Below are 19,086 nucleotides of genomic sequence, written 5' to 3'. Positions count from 1 at the left end.
CAAACGCGTTGAGTTTTTGGCGACCTTTGCATTTGAAACACCTCCACAGGCCCTGGGTGACACTGCGCCATTTCACACGGCCACCCTCTGCCTTGGGTGCCCTGAGGGACACCCCGTGAGGAGGCCAGCGCAGCCCTCTCTGCCAGCTTTGACCGGATTTTATTCACTTAGCGAAAGCCAGGGAGGTCGGCGGGCAGCCCGGCCACCGCCAGACGACGGGTACCCGCATCATCCTCTGACCCGCCGCCGATGGAACCCGAATTGACAGACACGGGCGCGCCTACAGGTAACGGCCGCCCGCCGTGACTGACCGATGGAGCCACGCCCCGCGCGCCGCCATTTTAAACGGCTCCCGCCCCTCCTCTCCCCCCCCACCCCGCCGCCTCACGGCGAGCCCGGGGCCCGCCCCCTCCGTAGGTGCGGCCTCGTCCCCAGCGACCCTCGCCCAGGTGAGACCCGGCGGGGGCTTCAGCTTCCCGGGCTGAACGGCCCCGGTCCTCTGTAGCGAGCGGTTGGGACGTGGAGGGGCGGGAGGGCGGCCAGGCCCGCCCCGGCGGCGGCGGAGGGGCGGGGGAGCCGGGCCGGCGCTGTGGGACGCGGCGTCGGCGCTGTGATGGCGTAGGGAAACGGGTGTGCGGGGGTGCTGGTGCTTGAAACGTGGGCCTTGTGTCAAAACCCCTGTATGATCGATTTTCTATATAAAAGTGAAAAGCTTGATTTTAAATATATTTTTTTCTTCTTAATTCTGCGAGTTGTGTGTAGGGGCTGTCTGTGCTGCTTCTCACATGGAAATGCCAGTAGTCTTGGTGTAGTTTATTAATGGTCTTTCAGCCCATTTATTATGTTAACTTGTATTTTGAGAAAATATATAGCAGTGTTACAAACCTAGCTTGAAATATTTAATATGTGGAATTCATTTGTCTGGAAGATACTAAAACCCTTCATCAGTGATGAACTGCTTTCTCTGGTGTGTCCCAGCCTACCATAAATCAGCACTGGCTTTGGGCCTGTGATGGTGAGTTATATGTATTAATAGTCTTGGGTCTAAGCCTATATTCCCTGCCAAAAATAGTGTATTTGTGCTGTTTTTCAATGCAAATTAGTAGTAGGTGCAAATTCACTTTAATTTGCTTCACACTTTTGACTTCATAATAGAAAATCTTTAATAAACACAGCTTTTTCAACGCTGGGAAAATACATATTTACCTAAGTTGTCCCCCTTAAGTCAAGGGGCTAACTATGACTACGAAGGCTTTTAGGAATGGGTGAGTCTGTCCATCCCTGCCTCCCTTGCGGTTAGGGTAGCACTTAGTATTAAGTATTTTAAAGAAGCATGAAGGTCTGTTTGTGTTTACTGTTTGTAAAGTACTCTTGCTTGTAACTGACTAAGAACCAATTGTTTGAATCACAGTTTTACAGTGTATATTGTGTTAAATAAACACAAAGTATTATAGAAATGTTTGAATGTGAAACATTCTAGTTTGAAGAAAAAACATACATAAGAAGATGTCATAGGATGGAGATGTTTTTGCAGGGTCCTGAGTGGTTTTTTGGAATGGAAGGATTAGAGGGCCCTTTGGACTGCTTCTACTTTACTTTCAGTGTAGGAAACATTGTGAAACTAATGATCAAAGTCAGTGCACAAATCAAGACCTCACAAGGTAAATCCTGATAGGAATCTGTTCTTCCAAAGATAAGTATCTTTCACTGTCGTGTAACTTTGTAAACTGTGTTCTTGATGGTTTGTCATTGACTGACACTTTAAGCCTGTATTTCCAGTTGGACAGATACACTAAAGTACATGGTTCAGGGCAATAAAAAAAAGTTTGATCTGTGACTGAAAAATGAGAGAATTGCTACTTTATGGCATTCTATAAAGATGCATAAAATATATATTTATTTGATAAATATACAAAATATCGAGGACTTATATTTCTGGATGCTGCTGATATTTATACAATAATACCCCTGGTTTTTAAGAACTCTTGATTTTTAGAATTTCTGGAGAGGCTAGGAGGAAGAAAGGTGAAAAGGGAAAAAATACTGCAACTATCAATTTTCCAGACCGTTCTTTCCTTTGTTTTTAGGCATAGGTTACTGTAACTGAAGTCAATAATAGTCAATGTGTAATAAAAGCACCTCAATATTATCTCAGTAATTATGTGACAAATACATAATTCATTTAATTTTTTTTTGTAGTTACCAATCTTAATAGCAAAGGTAATTTCTAGTCTTTATTTGTAGTAACTTAAGGGAAATTGGGAAGTTACAAGTAAGCAATATATGATCAGAAATGTATTGCAGTGTCACTTGCAGTATTTTTTGCCTTTATGAAAACAAGCTGACGTTTCACTGATGTGTTTGCAATAATCAGCTTTGTAGTATGAATGAGTTGTCCTAAGAAAACTGCTTACAAACTTTGGGTCTAGTTTAGCTTCCACTAAAGTTAGGAAGAGCCATCTTGTTATGATTTTGATAGCTACAAGGGTCGTCAGTTTCTTGAGTCTGTATAAAATATGTTCTACAAATTAATAAATAACTTAGCTTCCACATGTAGGTCAGGTTAAAAAACAACTGAAATGGTGACAAATTTCAAGCCATATTGTAAGAGTGAACTTTATTTGAAAACTTGAGATTTTTTTTTTCTTTAGGCTTTCAATAAGTGTTCATCACCCCACAGTTTTTGTATTTTTTTTTACTACCACACACTTCCTAGATGTTATCTCTTCATATATATCTCTCTACCCTTTCTGTGATCCGTTATGAAAGTCTTTAATTATTTGATCATCTTTTCTATTGTTAGTATATCATCTGAATGAGAACTTTTCAGTTCAGACGCATGCTTCCTCCACCTGAATTTAAGAATTAATTAGTAGCAGAAGTTTTTTGTGTGATATAGGTGCGTGTCTTCATGGTGTTTTACCAGTGCACATATGTTCTTTCTGTGCTCAGAGCTCACAATACAGTGTGGAGATAAATTAGTGATGTTAAGCCAAAGCTAATAAGCACTGCTGAGAGGCAAAGTATATTAGCACAGTGTTGAACCCAAGCTAATATATCAACATGGCTTCCTCTCACCTTGCACTGTATGCAGAGCTGTTTGCATTTTCCTTCAAAACTGTGTGATGTGCCTACAGTGGACTGGCTCTTAGGAAAGCCAAGTATACTTTGAGAAAAGAGTGAAGGAAATGAAGTATTACTTTCTATATCTTATGTGTAATTCTGACTACAGCAATGTCTGCAAATACTGTAGCTGTCCACCTTGCTAAGTAGCTTTAGCCTTTCCATCCCAAAAGATGGTATGGTAATGAAGATGAAACTTGGCCTCTACATACTAAATACTAAATGTTTGTTCCAAAATATACAGTAGGATTATAGTCAGCAGAAGATTTCTGACCAGAATATTAGTAGTAGTCTCTGAAAGAGATGAGTTATTTTTTTCAATCTCAGAACTTCATACTTTTCATACAGTGAATCCCTCACATTTATTTAGTCTTAATATTTTTCCCTGAGACGTAAGAAGGCATAACAGAACTGCAGAATAGATAGGGTTTTGTTAGATGCGTGATGCTTGGCAGATCTGGAACTTGTTTTTAAAGCAAAATTAAGTGAAAGGGCCTTGCTCCAAGGAAAAAGCAGTGTCTTCCTTCATATCTCTTTCACTTGAAAGTACTAGTAAATAAAAACTGGGGGATGGTGAAATCCTTAGTCCTCAAAGGACAAGTGCCTGACCATGGGAGTTACAGTAATATGCTCATTGTAAATATGTACTGTAGGAGGGCATGACTTCTGCCTCTCTCTCACTACTGGTCCTTCACATTTAGCTCAAAGTGAATCAAAATAGTAGGTCACTCTGGGATTAGTTCCATGGTGCCATTAATTCTCACTAAGACACGAATCATGCAATTTTGAGTAGTTTTGTTTGTTTACAGGCTGTAGATAACTGTGAAATTAGGGCTGCAGACACAAAAGTGAATAAACAGATTTCCAAAACAATTGCTCTGTATGTAAAGTGAATATATTCAGAAGGAAGAAAAAATACACTTACTTTAGAAGTGTTTTCTTTAAAAGACATTTCTAAAATGTCTACTTCATAGTCTAGAATAGTTCAATATAACACTAATGTAGTAAGTCTTAAAAAAAAAATTGCGCCAACTGAAGAAGTAGGACATTTGTATAGGAAATGGTCTAAAATGCAGAATAATGCAACTGGTGGTTAGATGTGCAGTGGCACTATTAAAGTAATACAATCAAAATACTAATTACGGGTTTTGACAGGCCTGTTACAAATGCTATGGTTTCTAAATTTTGTTTTCCTTATAATCAAAAAGTTTAAAATGAAGTAAAGTTCCTGGCTACAGCATGGGGTAAATTTCTAATATCTGATCCTTTTTCCATTTATTTCATTTACAGATAACCTCAAGATTTAAATTAATTGTTGCTGATTAAAATAATTGTGTTTAAACACTAATAGATTCATCACTTTTTCCTAAATGCATGATGATCTACTTTTTAAAATAGAATGCTGCTCTAATCCTTCAAATGTGTACATTGTTTAGGAACTCATGCATATTGTCACTGAATTTCTAGTTCATTCGCAGTCTTGTGTATCATTTTATAAAATGTTTCAAACTTTTTGTCACTTCCTGGTTGAGAGAGCTAAACCGTTCTTTATGAGAAGCTATACTTATATTCTTCTGGTCAGCATATTGTTTTTTTATCTGTTAAGAAAATGGTTTGAGGCTCAAAAAAAATTCCAGTAATTAAAAATAATTTAATTATTATAAGCGGTCTGTGTCTAAACTGAAACAATGAACATAAACAAAGATAGCAAATAAGTCTGGTGATATTGCACAGTCTGGTGAAAGGGTTTCTGTGAGTTGACGAGCACTTTCAGTTTTCACAGTGAAGGTGCATGTTGTCTCTTGTGACTGGTTCTACCTGTCTTTGGAGACTGACAACTACCTCTTATGTTCAGGGTCCCTCTCTGTTGACTTCAGGTGAAATTGCAGACACTCAGCATGATCAGAGAGGGATGTGGGAGCCTTCCAGTATCAGTCCCTTCACTTTCTACTGTTCTGATTCTCCAACTGCAGATGTCTCTTAACTCCCATTGACTTTTGCAGCCCTCGGATAACTTAAGTGCTTGGTTTGAGACTTATACTAATCATCCTCAAAGAAGAATGCTGAATGTGAAAGAAGATAATTTGTCTCAGAAGTCTCTGCCAGATATCTCTAGATGGAGTGGTTTCTATTGCAGCTGTTTCATATGTTTCTCTTTTTCTGTATTAAATGTTAAGCTCCTCTTTAATGGAGTCTAATGTTTTTCAGTGGGCATTCAACAACAAAGAATAATAAAAAAAGTGTATTAAAGATGATTTTTCAAAAGCATGTGAAGTCTTCATTGTTAAAAGTAAGAGCTGATGATAAAATTACTAGTTTTACTTGGAATACAAGGAAACACAGGCAGCCCTGAGTATTTGATGCATGAAGAGAACATTTTCCAAGACAGCATCAATATTAATATTTTTTTGATCTTAATTCTTTTGTGGTAGCGCTCTGATGCAGTTGATATACATTCTGTACTTATGAAAAGTAATTCATAATACTTTCATATCTTTTAAAATATAATTGGGGGTTCATTGTAAGATTTTTTTCATGTCATATTCTATCTAAGATTTCCTGTTTTATTTCGTTGTTTGTTTTTTTTTTTTTTTCAGTGTAGTCTGTGTCTTTACTGATTGAGAAGCTGAAATTTTTTTTTTGCCTATGAAAGCTGGAAAATGTTTAAAAATCACTATCAGGTAAAGCAAATAATTTTATTTTTTACTCTTACATTTCACCTGAGAGCTCAATTTAAATGGCATATTCTGGGGGGCAAAAAGTCCAGATGCAGAAATGTTCTGGAATGTTTCATTATTTAGTATTTTTATAGAAATGTTATGAAATAGTGGGTAGCTGCTGATCCTGTCAGGTCTAGAATGGACACCAACAAGGTGTTACCAATGTCTTTGTCTGGTGTGCCTTCCCTCATGGGCCAGGGAAGGCACACCGTCTGCATCCTCCCAGTCATGGAAGCAGGTCCAACTCTTAAGGTATAGTCAGAAAAGGGGGGTTGGATTATTCTCTTGGTCCAGCAAAATTTTGTGACAACATTAGTTGCCTCATTCACAAATCTTATTATCCCTTTTACTGTTTCCTGGCCTCCCTTTTCACCATGCTTTGCCTCCCTTTCTCTGCACCAGTCTCCTCCCAAGAAAGCAACCCACCTTTAACTACTTTTTCCTCACTGGTCCCAGATGTGCTGCATCTGTACCCAAAATTGGTTTTTCTGATGCTGTTCCCTAGGCTATCTCAGCTTTATATGGTATTTCTGATACCATTGCCTAGGTGCTCTTGGCTTTGCAGGACTGTGCTCCCAAAAGATGCCCCATACTCCCCTCCAGTTGATTGTGGAGTTTGACTCTCTTTTGCATAACTCCTCTTTTGCTACCCGTGAGATCCAGCCATCCTCCATGGCACTAAGTAACTTTTGTCAGCTTCTTACATCAGTGTTTGTTCAGCATTTCTCCTGTCATGTCCGGTAGTTTTCCATGTCCTGTTCAGTTAGTTTAACCTCAAATCAGGGCCTACTCAATAGCTGCAGTATTAACAAAATGTATTTGTAAATGTGGGAGGAAAAGCCACTTGTTTAAGATTTGCTGCAAACACATACAACTTGTCAGTTAAAAAAAAAAGATTCTTAACTTTATGAGCTTGATCCTGTAGTCAAGGATCCTTAAATATGTCAAATAAGTTTCAAATTGATAGTATGTCATATTTTTAATTTTTTTAATCCGTTATAAATTTAAAATGTATTCTACAAGTGCAGTATATGGAATGCCGTTTTGAATCTCTGTAGAATTTAGTAAGTCTAATGACTGGGGTTAGCCATGTGACTGGAAGCTGCCAGGTGTAGGTGGGCAGAGGAAAATAAGTAACTCGTATACAGTGCAACATTGTTCTCTGAGAGCATAATCTGGGGAGCATTTATTTTGCTGGAAAGACTGCTCGTTCTGACTTGCATACAATTGTTTGAGCAGCTGAACATGAAGAGAATCAGGGAGTGCAGGCAACCAGGAATGAGAAGGGAGCAGCACATTTTTAATGATTGATTAGGTAAACCATGCTGCTGAAAAAATGCTTATCAAACTATAGGCTGAGCACTTCAGATGTCCCAAAATGTGACATCAAATAGGAAAAATGCTGAAGCAAATAATTCCCTAAGCAGAGGTGATAAAGCCTATCTCCTCAAGAGCCTATGGTTAGATTCTTTGATGTCTAGTAGGGCACATGCTCTGTGTAAGGAATTTTCATCTGGCACGGGCATTCATAATCTTTTTCCAGTATTAATTCTCTGATGCCTTATGAAGGCCGCAGCAGCAGTACAGCCCTTACCTTTTTATGGTGATACGGTAGGATCAGATCTACTACAAGGCCACTTAAGTTGGCCCAGAAAAGATAGTAAATTTTTGTGAGTTTCCCACACTGTTTGGTTAAATCAGGCTGGAATTTGGTAACTGGTAGAAAAGTTACTGAGAAATGTCTTTGACATTCTCACAGACAGAGCGGAACATATTCACATATGTAGACAGATTGTGTAAACTTCATTTCCATAGGAAATCAGACAAAACATCCAATCTGCAACAGTTTTTATTTTTTATTTTTATTTGTTTTAAAACTCACTTATTTTGAGTTGTAGAAATAAACCATATCCAAATATAAATTGACAATTTCCTGCATGTTTTTAGAATATTTACCATAATTTTGCTTTTTAGAGAATGACATTATAAATAAAATCATTTGAAATATTCCATGGTATTCCTTCAATTTTATGTTCTGATCCTCTAGTAAAGCCAAATATTGACTGTATGGATTGCTATGTTTAGTAGTCTAGAAGTTGTTAATATTCTGCTGTCTGACTGATCAGTAATACTGAGTGTGGGGAGGGATTGTTCTTATGTACTCATCTTGACCATTGTTGATTCAGTGCCGAACATTTGCTTGGATCGTGTATCCTTAAACCATTTTATTATAGGGTGGCCCATTTGTTGAAATATTCAGTGCTCAAGGCAAGAACCCAGGAGCAAAATGGAAGATTTTTGGTAATCCATCAGCTATATGGAAAGTAAGTTTTTAAAGAAACTTATAAAACCTGGAGTATAAAACAGAGAAATGTGAATGAAGCTTAAAATTAGAAGGTAATGAGGGCTTTGACCTCACAGTGGAGTTGTCACTTGCAGTTCTGTCATTATGACAGACTATGACTACTTAAATTAGTTCTTTATGCCTGCTTGCAGACTAGGTTGGTAGCAGCATAATTTTATAGTTTAAATATTTAGAAAGCAATTTTGCTATTCCGATAATTAATGGATTGAGTTGGGCCCATTGGATCATGAGTCCTGTCTGTCGGCATTATTTGTTTATAAAACATGCAAGTAAAGGACATATTTTTATGGATTATATTATTACCATCATATTTGAACTACTGTCATACTTGTAGTGCTGTCTGCCATTTGTGATTTTTTTTTTTTTTAAAAGTAGCTTTGCATGTTAGTAGCATGGTTGGTTATGAGCAGAAGAATTCTATCAGGATGCTTATGTTTGTTTATTGTTCCTTTTTGTAGGAATATGATAAAGAAGTAAAAGGCTTTGTTTTTGTACTTGAGGGAAGCAGCCAAATTAACAAAATGCAGCTACCAAAGGAAACTAGACGAACTTGTAAGTATCAAAGAATGAAATGTCTGTGATGTTGTTCTGATTATTAAATCAGTCGTATATTGGAATGTAAAACTTCCATTAAGTTCTCCCTTACTTTGGGTGTAATTCGGTATTAGCAAAGTGTTTTTTCGTTAACTTTTTAGATCAGTTTAAAATAAGTAAAAGCTATAGAAATACCATATTAAAGTAAGTGCTGTAGGGAAGATCCTCATTGATACAAGTTGTCCTTGTGCTGCTAGGTTCACTTCTGTACCTGATCCTGCTGCAGACTGATGTCTGGCAAATAACTTCTGACCCCATTAGGCACTTACTAAAGTCAATAATTCTATTGGCATTACAGAATATGAAATAGGTTCCTGTCCTCTTTCTCATTTTACTTTTTAAAGTATTTTTACTTTTATGTATCAAGTAAGGACTAGCAGTACAAGGAAGTTATAACAAACTTCAGCCGTGTTTATGTAATCAGTCCTTGATGGGTACTATGGAGCGTGTCGTGGTTTTGGCCAAATTGGCCAATGGCCGGCGACAGATGCTCCCCCCCAGCCTCTCGTGCATGGGAAGGAGGGGGAGAGATAAAGAGAGATTTATGAGTTTAGAAGAAACTAAACTAATGAAATATTAATAGAATAAAAAAGGAAAATAATGAAATAGATACAGTATATATAAACAGTATTAAGTTCCCAGGATGATGTCACCATCAGGCACTGGGGAAGTCCCAGGCTGGACTCAATGGTGGGTGGGAACCGGATTCCAGAGTTGGAGTTAGGAACACACTGATAGGGATCAAAGGCCCATGAACAGACAGGGTCCTCCTCAGACGTCAGCCATTGAAGGAAGAGAGCTGACCCTTTGATTCCTCAGCTTTTATGCTGAGCATGGGGCAGATGGGATGGAATACCCCTGTTGGTCAATTTTGGGTCACCTGTCCTGTCCGCTCCTACCCACAGGTGGGACCCCTCTACGCTTTTCCGCTTCTGACCCTCTAACGGGGCAAATAACGAAACTAGCTGACCTTGGTTGTTACAGCAATAAATAGAAGCAAGACCCTCACTGCATACCATTCCTTGGCACAAACTGTCTTATCACTCTGAACGAACCACTTCAGACACAACAAGCTGTTAATTTCAGAGAGTTAGAAGAGGCCTAGCTAAGAAATAAAATTGCTGAACAGAAAGTTGGTTCTGTTTTACCTCAAACCAGGACAGAGTGTTTCCTCAGGTTGTCTACTACTTGCACCAGAATAAACCAGAATCAAAGCAGTCTGTTTCTCAGGGCATACAGCAGTCATTATAATTTATGCCTTAAACTCCACTGCAGGGTATTATACCTTATAAGACTTGTAGTAATGAATTGAGCTGGTTTAGAAGTAACTGCTGGCTTCTGAAGAAAAATTGAGATGGTGATTTTGGTCAAATGAAACAGGAATCTTGTAGTATACTTCTCATTCAGGGTATATAATTAGAAATTGTTTTTTCCAAACATACACAAAAATAACAGGAAATTATATAGTTTGTTAATGCACTAAGGCCTTGAAGATTAATCTGATGTCTATAAAAGAAATTTACTGTTTTCTTCAGTATAATAAATATTAGTCTAATGTATCTTTCTGAGAAATCCAACTTTAATTTGTTTATTGCCAATGTTACAATAAACTGCTACAGCCTAAAATGAGGATTGAGAATTAGTGTTGCGGATTATCACTGCTAATAGTTTGGTTTTAAATTTACTTTAGCTAGCGCTACAATACTACAGTCAAATTTCCATCTGTTACCATTCTGTCTTCCCCTGTCTCTTCCTCTTTTGAGGTGTATGTAGCTCAAATATTTCACTTATGTCAAGTATACAATCTCCCAGTTGTACTGTAATCTCGGTGTACTCTTCCAAAATAAAAGATGTTATATGTAGTTTGAAATTTTAAAGCGTCATTTGACCCACAAAAGACGGAAGTTCTGAATTGGCATTCTTTAGAAGAGGAACTAATGTTGCTGTTGAGTTTTGTTAAGCCAATGAAGAGCAGCCTGTACCCCCCCAATGGAATAACTAAGAAAACAACATAGGGTTCAATTCAGACTGCTTTGTACTATCTGTTTTCCCTTGATAGCTACCTGAATCTCAAAAGACGACTTCTGTTTGTTGCCTCAGTTAAATCAGTTCTTCTGAAAATCAGAAGCCTACACTGAGCATTGTTGTCATGATCTGGATTGCATTGTTACCCAAGGGGTTTTTGAAGCTGTTTAATGAGGTGTACCTTGTCACAAACGTGAGAGCAAGTTTCATATGACTATAAGATAATCTTGATAGGGAAGTATTACTTTATTTTATAATTCCTATGGGATATTTGGTGTCTGTGTGTTCTTGGAACACAATGTAGAATTGCAAGTAAAAAGAAGTTTTATTTTCATGAGAACCGTCAAAGCCACAGATGGGACTTTTAAAACAACACTTTTATTGCAGCTTGAATTGGTTTTCTTCAGGTTTTTCTTGTGTTTGTATGTTGTGTTAACATTGGGAAACAGTGTTGCAGGAGTATAGCTCTATGGTACAAAATTGAAATGCTCAATCGTGAAATGTGCATCTGCACGCATACAGCACATGTACTTAATTTTTTTCCTGTTTCTAGTGGGACTGATCCAGCAATTTCTGACACTTCAGATTTTTGTGCCGCTGGGACAAGACTTCTCCACTGAGTTACTGTAAGATGCATAAAATTTCCTTGAATACTTAATATAAAGTCAATGCCTGATTGCAGACATTAATTGTAGTGGCAGATTTTGCATTAAAGCATGGTGACTTATCAAGTCAATAAGAAGTAATTAAGCTAATGAGATCATTATTTCATGGATGTTTTAAACACTGACACTCCTTTGAAGACAGAACAAGCTCTAAAAATCAAGATGGTATAAAATCTGAAGAAATGGGACATGAATTGATCAAACATGTGAAAATACTGGCTCATGAGGGTCTCCTGAAAATTTGTAAGAGATTTATAAATAACTATTCCAGGGCCCTTTGGTTCAGGGCAAAAAGAAATATATATTCTAATAATAGGGGGGGAAAACCCAACCAAACAAGTTGTAAAAAGCTAGAACAATTTGGAGTGCTCAACTGGTATAATTATGTCTTGTAAGGAAAAAGAGATACAGTTGAAACAGATCTTTTTCATTGGTTTGATGTGGAATGGTTTAATACAGTTTTAAACGTGGGCAGTTGTCAGTCATTGAACACCATTTCTGCCTTAGTGGCACCATCTGTTTATAACCAGCACAGCCCTCTCAGCTTTGTAGCCAGTAGAACATCTAAGATTTGGATTAACAAAAGACATATTATGCCATTAGAAACCCTGCAAGAAAAGATGGGTTGAAGGATATGCAATTAAACTGAGTAAAGTCAATGCAGATTTTTATATTTGTTTGTCTTTCTGTAGGTTTGCATTTATCTGAATCCATAGATGTCAGCTTTTCTTGATTGTCTGAAGTCTCTTGTGTCTGGAATAAGGGGAAACAACCTTTGTAGGTTTAAGTCAGAGGACAAAATGAGATGCTGAGAAAATATCATTCCAGCTATACCGTAGTAGAGAAACTGTTCATTATAACCTGAATAATCTATTTGATGAAATTAGGATCGTGTGCCATTTCATGTTGCTGGGTAATTCTGTTATCTTTTGTGCCTTTGCGTAAATATAGTCATCTTGGAATATTTTGTTATATTAACAAAGCATATGCTATTGTGAATTGAGTCATATTTATTAAAATTCCTCAGTCAATTTATAACAATCCATGCAGGTATTTTAGTTGCAGTGGTTTGTGAGGTAGTGGTCATTTATAACCTACATCACGTTTGTAACATTATACATTCCTCTGTGGCATGCTTAATTTCTAACATGATTTTAGAATCTGAATAAAGGATAAAATAACTTATTTAGCACAGATCTTCAGAGCATATTTTTGCTTCTCCATGGAACATGGGAATTTGAGAGAGAACACAGGGTGTATATATACCTGAACGGTACAATCTCATTTGTTCCCCACTTAGTGCAGAAGTATGCAGAAGTTAATAAAACTTCTTTAAAAATAAATTTAGTTCTACAATTTTGTATTAGAAATCGAGTGTAACTTATTGATGTAGTATAAACTCTTTCAAGAATTGCAAAATAGACAGTGTATTTTATCCTAGCAGACTCATGATAATCCAGTAGGTAATGTAGACAAGTCCTCCTTCTTCATGTGACTGCCATTCAGTTCTCTTCATTTCAGATGTTTTGAAAGGAATCTCTTGCTTGTTTGTGGACAGAATATTGATTGTGCTGGTCCTTCCTGGAGTTTAATGTTCGAAAATGGTTTCTTACATTATCTGACTACTTACTACTGAATCTTTGAGTAGCTTCAAGTGAAAATTGATACCATACCAAGCCATCAAATTTCCTTTATATTAAAAAACACTTTGGCAAGTTTTGTAATAGCTGCACATGATGCTTTATGGTACGTTTCTTCCTCTCCCATTCTGCATAGAGATGGAAATACGAATTTAGTTTGAGCCTCATCCTCTCTTTCGCATTCTGTTCAGTGATCGATCTGATCAGCAAACAAGAATTTCTTCAAGGCTATCCATCACTGCTGGCATTAGCTGAGCTAAATCTTCTAACTCGCTGCTATCAACCAGTCATGCAGGATTCCTGTGATAAATACTGAATATGGAAACAACTGTTTAAATTAGCTGGTTTGCCTTTTCTTTAGAAGAAATTTAAGTAGAATTTTAGAGACTTTGTTAGATGGCATGATCAGATGAGTATTGCCACATTAACAATGTATTGATCTGCCTAAAAAATGTGTAAAATAGATTTTTTGGATGGCTGCACAAATAGTTCCGTAGATATCCAAATGTTTTCTCTGTTCTATTGTCACCTTGCAGGACTTTGTCATCTATTTCTGATCTTGTTGTTTGAGAAGAAATGGAACTAGGAGTGATTACAAACACCATCCAAAACTCTTAGATCTTCTTTTCTGTCATAAAGAGGTTATCTGTTTTCATTCTTTGCAAATCTATCATCAATTATGTCTTATCTCTAATTTTCCAGCTTTCTCTTGAGTAGAAATAAAATATTACTGTATTTTAAGATCCAAGAAAAAACTTTTTAAAACCTAAATTTAATTCTACTTTGTCCTTGTTATAAATATGAGATTTGGTATAAATATTTTAGATACTGAATGGTGTTATGAGGGAAGGAAAGAGAACTTGTCCAGGTGCTAATAAAAATATCCTGAGCAGCAATCAATTCCCATTATAGTACTCCTTCATTCTGGGTAGCAACTTGGAAGAAGACAGAAGTGAAATTTGCCAGTGGTACCAAAATTAAAAACTGTCCAGCTGGTAAGCAGATGTACAGAATTTAACCCACTTTGGCAAGAAAGATAAACTCACCTGAAGGTTTTTAATACTTATTCCTCTTCAGGACTATTGGAGTAAACACTGACTATTTTTTTTAATCAAATTATAATTATTTGGCCTCATATCTGATGTGCTTTCATTAGTCAGTAGAATTGTTACCACAGTTGTTTTCTCCCACTACATGTAGTTTCATGAAGATACAAAGATATTTTTCCCCCTTCTGTTTTTCTCACAACCATGTGCAGACAGGAAAAGTATAAGATCATAGTTGAGGCTGGGAGGGACCTCCAGAGATGGTCTAGTCCAACCCACCTGCTCAAAGCAGACTCAGCTAGAGCAACTTGCCCAAGACTCCCTCCAGTTGGGTTTTGAGTCTCTGCAAGGATGGATACTGTACAGTCTCTCTGAGCAACCTGTTCCAGTGTTCAATCACCCTTAGAGTAAATTTTTTTTTGTATGTTCAAAGAAAATCTCTTGTATTTCAATTTGTGCACATTGCCTCTTGTCCATTTAAATACTGGTGAGGCAGAGTCTGGCTCAGTCTTCTTTATTCCCTCCCATCAGGTACTTACACACATTAGTGAGATTCGCCCTTCAACTTTCTCAAGGCTAAACAATCCCAGCTCCCTCAACCTCTCCTCCTAAGTCAGATGCTCTTGTCTCTTAATCATCTTCATTATCCTGAGCTGGACTCGTACCAGCATGCCTGTGTCTCTCATATCAGAGCTGAGCATTGGACCTAGCACTCTAGCTGTGGTCTTACCAGGGCTGAGTAGGAAGGATCACCTCCCTGGACCTGCTGGCAGTGCTCTTCCTAATGCAGCCCAGATTGCTCTTCTCTTTCTTTGCTGCAAAGGTGCTTTGCTGGCTCATGGTCAACTTCTTGTCCACGAGGAGTCTCAGGTCATTTTGTACAAAGTTGCTTTCCAGCCAGTCAGCCCTCAGGCTGTACTGGCACGTGGGATTGTTGCTCCCCATTTATAGGACTTGCAGTCTGTAATTTAAAGTTATGATTTTGTGTTTTAAATCTAGTTTTGTTTTTTTTTACTTGTTGAAAATGATCAGAATTAAGGCAGATGCTTGGTTTTTGCTCACATGTATTTTTCGCCAGGGAGAAGAATTTCAGAAAGCTTGGGAATAATCAAGCACAGTTGGTAGGCATTAGCTTTTGGAAATTTGGCATTTTCCGAACTCTTTGGAGTGACTTCTCAGAATTAGCATGGCCTGAAACCACAGTTGTAGTTTATTTTCACTCTGTGAGGACTGATGTTTTTGATCATACATAGAAGGTTAGTGGATTTATAACACAAAGAGATGTTCTGATTTATCGAATAAATGGGAACTCCGTGGAGTTTCAAACTCTGGAACACACCTGATAAGGTTTAAGAAGTTTTCTGTCAAAGTTTAGCTAGTTATGTGTAGAGGAATCTGCAGGGGAAAGGGATTAAAATATCTACATTCTTAAAGTAGTTGTACTTGTTGATAAGAAATTTTATTGCGAGGCTTGTGAACAGCACAGTATAGATTGTTGTACCATATTTCCTTTTTTCAACCAGTTTCTGTAAATATAAGTTTATTACTTTCAAATTTTTAATAACCAGAACATACTAGATTTTACATGCATAGCTAATTTATTCATAGACACCATAATAGCTTGAATTTATGTGAATTACATGCTAACGTAATTAGTCATCGTTTTAGCTTTGCTGACAGAGATATGATAAATTATTCATGTTAATCTAAAGACCCAGCATGTTTTCAGATACAGAACAATAAAAATATGAATCTCAGTTAGTCTTGCAAAACTTCAACAAACCTTTTAAATTAGACGCAGGATATAGATGCTAATTCTATTGTGTACTTCTGACAGGATTTGAAGATTTTAGATAGAGGCTGAAGGTAAAACTTGTTGAACAGATTTAGCTGGAGGGATTTTGAAATTACGGTGTCTAATAAGTAGCATGAGGCTTGCTCCTTGAATTTTTGTGAAGGACAAGTGAAATACAGAAATGTTCTTAAAAGTATTAGGGTATGTTAAATTCCATAACTTACAAAGGAGATTACGTAATATATTTAAGAGTAAATATTTTTTTAATAACTCTTCCAGTTATCACTTTCACTAAAGTACCAACACAGCATGGGTGGTCATTTAGAAAACAGGTATCCCAAAAAAGATATCTCATGATCAGAGTGTCCTGCTTCCAGATACAAAAAAGGATCCATGCAATTATTATATAACTGATAACAAAATGCACAGTCCTAGTTAAAATTATGTTGCTAATTAGATTAGCCACTTGGTCTGAAAGAAGATAGGTACTTTCTTTCCCCATAGGCAGGATAAATCTGTTACTCTTATTCTGCATATATTTCTAATTTCTCACATTTGATACCTTTCATTGTTTCTGCAGTTGCAAAACTGTTCAAAGTCTTCTTATATGAATAACTTCATTGCTTGTTCAATTAATCAGTATAAAACATCAGGCATGGAGAAAAACTTTTTTCACTGTTGATCTTCTGTTCTAGAGCTTGCACGTATCCACATTTGGTCAAAATCAGGATAGATGATTCCTTATATTCTTTTCAGTCAGGACTTTATTGGCAGGCTTTCACCGTGAGCTCAGTACAGTTGATAATCCTTTCCTAAATCTTGCCACTAACATTGAGATATTTTGCTTTATTTTAAATTGGTAGGCCAAAACATTTCACTTGCTGTTCTGACCCTGATGTGCTGCTATTCTCTTATGCTTTCAAAAAGGGATCAAAGCAAAAACAGAGGTAAAATAATTTAACTTACTGGAACACTGTATCAACAGGTTGCCCAGAGAGGTGGTGGAGGCCCCATCCCTGGAGACATTCAAGGCCAGGCTTGATGAGGCTCTGAGCAATCTGATCTAGTTAAAGGTGTCCCTGCCTCCTGTAGGGGGGTTGGACTAGATGACCTTTAAAGGTCCCTTCCAACCCAACACATTCTATGATTCTGTGATCAACCTGTTTCTTAAAGGGAGAGTACAGTGGGAGTCTAATGGGACAGACCTTGGTGAGAATGATTTTGGTACATCCTGCAGGAAATTGAAGGATGGGGTTAGAAGAGTACCAGCTTTTCACTGTAAAGATAGACTGGAATTCTAACTTTAGATAAAACTGTTACATTCTTCTGAATGCTTAGTGACAAGTAAATTGAGATCTGAAAAGAAGGAATACTTAGTGAGAGATTATGATAATCCAAGTAACATAGTTTCAAACTGGAAAGGAGATGGTTTGAGTCTGGTTAGGGCCAGGTAACTTACAGAGGTCCTGAATTCAGGTTCTTGACTCAGCTATATAAAAAAAACCAAAAGAACATTTTCAGAATAAGTTTACAATGTGACTTCTTTTAAAATATCCTACATCTGGGTGAGGTCTGATTGGCCTAATTAATGCCTTAAACCAGTATTTTCCAGTGCGCATCCTTCTGGTGATATGATGAAGTCTTCCAGGTTGTATTTGGCAACAGTTTGTGTCTGCAGACCAGGAGGAGTCAATGTGGGAAGGCAGAACAAGCATGAAAGCCGAGGAGGAGTGCTGAATAGGTGATAAAGAATGGTAGGGGAAGCGGAGATCATTTTGGCAAGGAGGGGAGAGTGGAGGGAGGGGGCCTCTTCTTTTTCCATGCATCACTCTCCTTTTGGCTGATCACTTTGGGCCTGATAATGGACAGGTTATCCAGCATTACCATTTATTTAAAGACCAGGAAAACAGAATGATGAACAAAAATGTATTTCTCAGACTTTTAACAGAAATAGCATATTGCTTTCTTCTCAGACCAGAGCATACTCATCAGTCTGCCAACCTCAAATTAGATACAATTTGTACAGTGAAGTCAACAGCTGTCAGAAAAAGGAATATTTCCTTCATCAGGCTGTTGTATCCTCCGAGGCTGATGTTACGGGATTTGTCTTAGTTGTAGTGTCTGCAAATGAGCAGCTAGTGTAATTGCTTTTTTTGCATATGCAGTTACAGGCAGTCTTAATTTAGTATAGCACAATACCTTTAGCTTAGTAGGCTGATGAAACATGGTGTGCAGTCTGTACAGTTCCCCTTTCTTCCACTAGTCACTGCAGTCCAAGATCAAGAAGGTTATTTTCGTGTTGCCGTATTTCTGCATAATATTCAAAATGCCCTGAAAGTAATTCTTTTAACCAGTATCACTTTATCTTTGTTTAACTATATCTTTGCTGTGTTGGAACCGATGGGAGAGATACTTTGTTTTGTTAAGTCTTAAGTTGCTAGGTAGTGAGCCTACTTTAATCTACCATACAATATGCTATTAAATAATAGAATAAAACTTATCATGGTGTTAAATATGTCCTGGTGATATTACAGAATAAATTATTGTCTTCTAAGACTTTAGAGAGAGGAGAAGTACTAATTATGTATATTTCAGTTGGTGGATTAATTTAAGTAACATAGATCAAACTGAATACTGTGTGTGTTTGGTTGGTAGAGTTAGTTATTCAGGATTTTCATATGCTGAAGAAAGGCAAGGCATGATCCAGTGTTAGCAAGAAGACTTAGTTTTGTCTTTTTAAAGGGCAGACTTCTTGGCAATTCTTAGTAATTAGAATAAATGGTTTAGATGTGAGAAATACGGCTGTACTTAAGAGAACTGTTACATATAGCAGGTGTGAACATAACCTTTTCTTTGTCTTTGTAAACTTGAAAGGACAGATTGTCTCTTTAGAATAGATAAATTAATGGAAAGAAAAACGAAGTGGAAAGAATAACAACCAATAAACTGAAGAAAAGAGCCAACGGAATTAGTTGCAGGCATAAATAACTGCATTATGAGGGTAATTTGTTTAGATTCTTGAAAAGAAGTAGGCACTAAACTTTCCATATATTAATACTCATTAGACTACTTTGTACTGAACAAATGAAAACCATAATTCTAGAAAATAGTTT

The 19,086-nt window shown here is 37.2% G+C and overlaps 1 protein-coding gene across 4 annotated transcripts in view; it reads left to right on the top strand.

Moving 5' to 3' along the window:
• Nucleotides 1–383: 383 nt before the first annotated feature.
• CFAP20DC (CFAP20 domain containing) overlaps nt 384–19,086 on the top strand; it is a 94,074-nt gene continuing 75,371 nt past the window's right edge. For 3 of the 4 annotated variants that reach the window (XM_054216641.1, XM_054216640.1, XM_054216643.1), the window contains exons 1-5: nt 384–449; nt 5,721–5,804; nt 8,078–8,167; nt 8,667–8,760; nt 11,381–11,453. In XM_054216641.1, the coding sequence (XP_054072616.1) occupies nt 5,784–5,804; nt 8,078–8,167; nt 8,667–8,760; nt 11,381–11,453 (278 nt within the window). In that variant the 5' untranslated portion in view covers nt 384–449; nt 5,721–5,783. Of the gene's footprint in view, nt 450–653; nt 1,016–5,720; nt 5,805–8,077; nt 8,168–8,666; nt 8,761–11,380; nt 11,454–19,086 lie in introns of those variants that run through there. The other variant, XM_054216642.1, reaches the window with a different exon arrangement.

This window comes from Rissa tridactyla, chromosome 10 (genome assembly GCF_028500815.1).
Source record: "Rissa tridactyla isolate bRisTri1 chromosome 10, bRisTri1.patW.cur.20221130, whole genome shotgun sequence".
Classification (NCBI taxonomy): Eukaryota; Metazoa; Chordata; class Aves; order Charadriiformes; family Laridae; genus Rissa; species Rissa tridactyla.
Note: the sequence above shows the minus strand (reverse complement) of the source record. Positions and strands in the feature narration are given on the sequence as shown.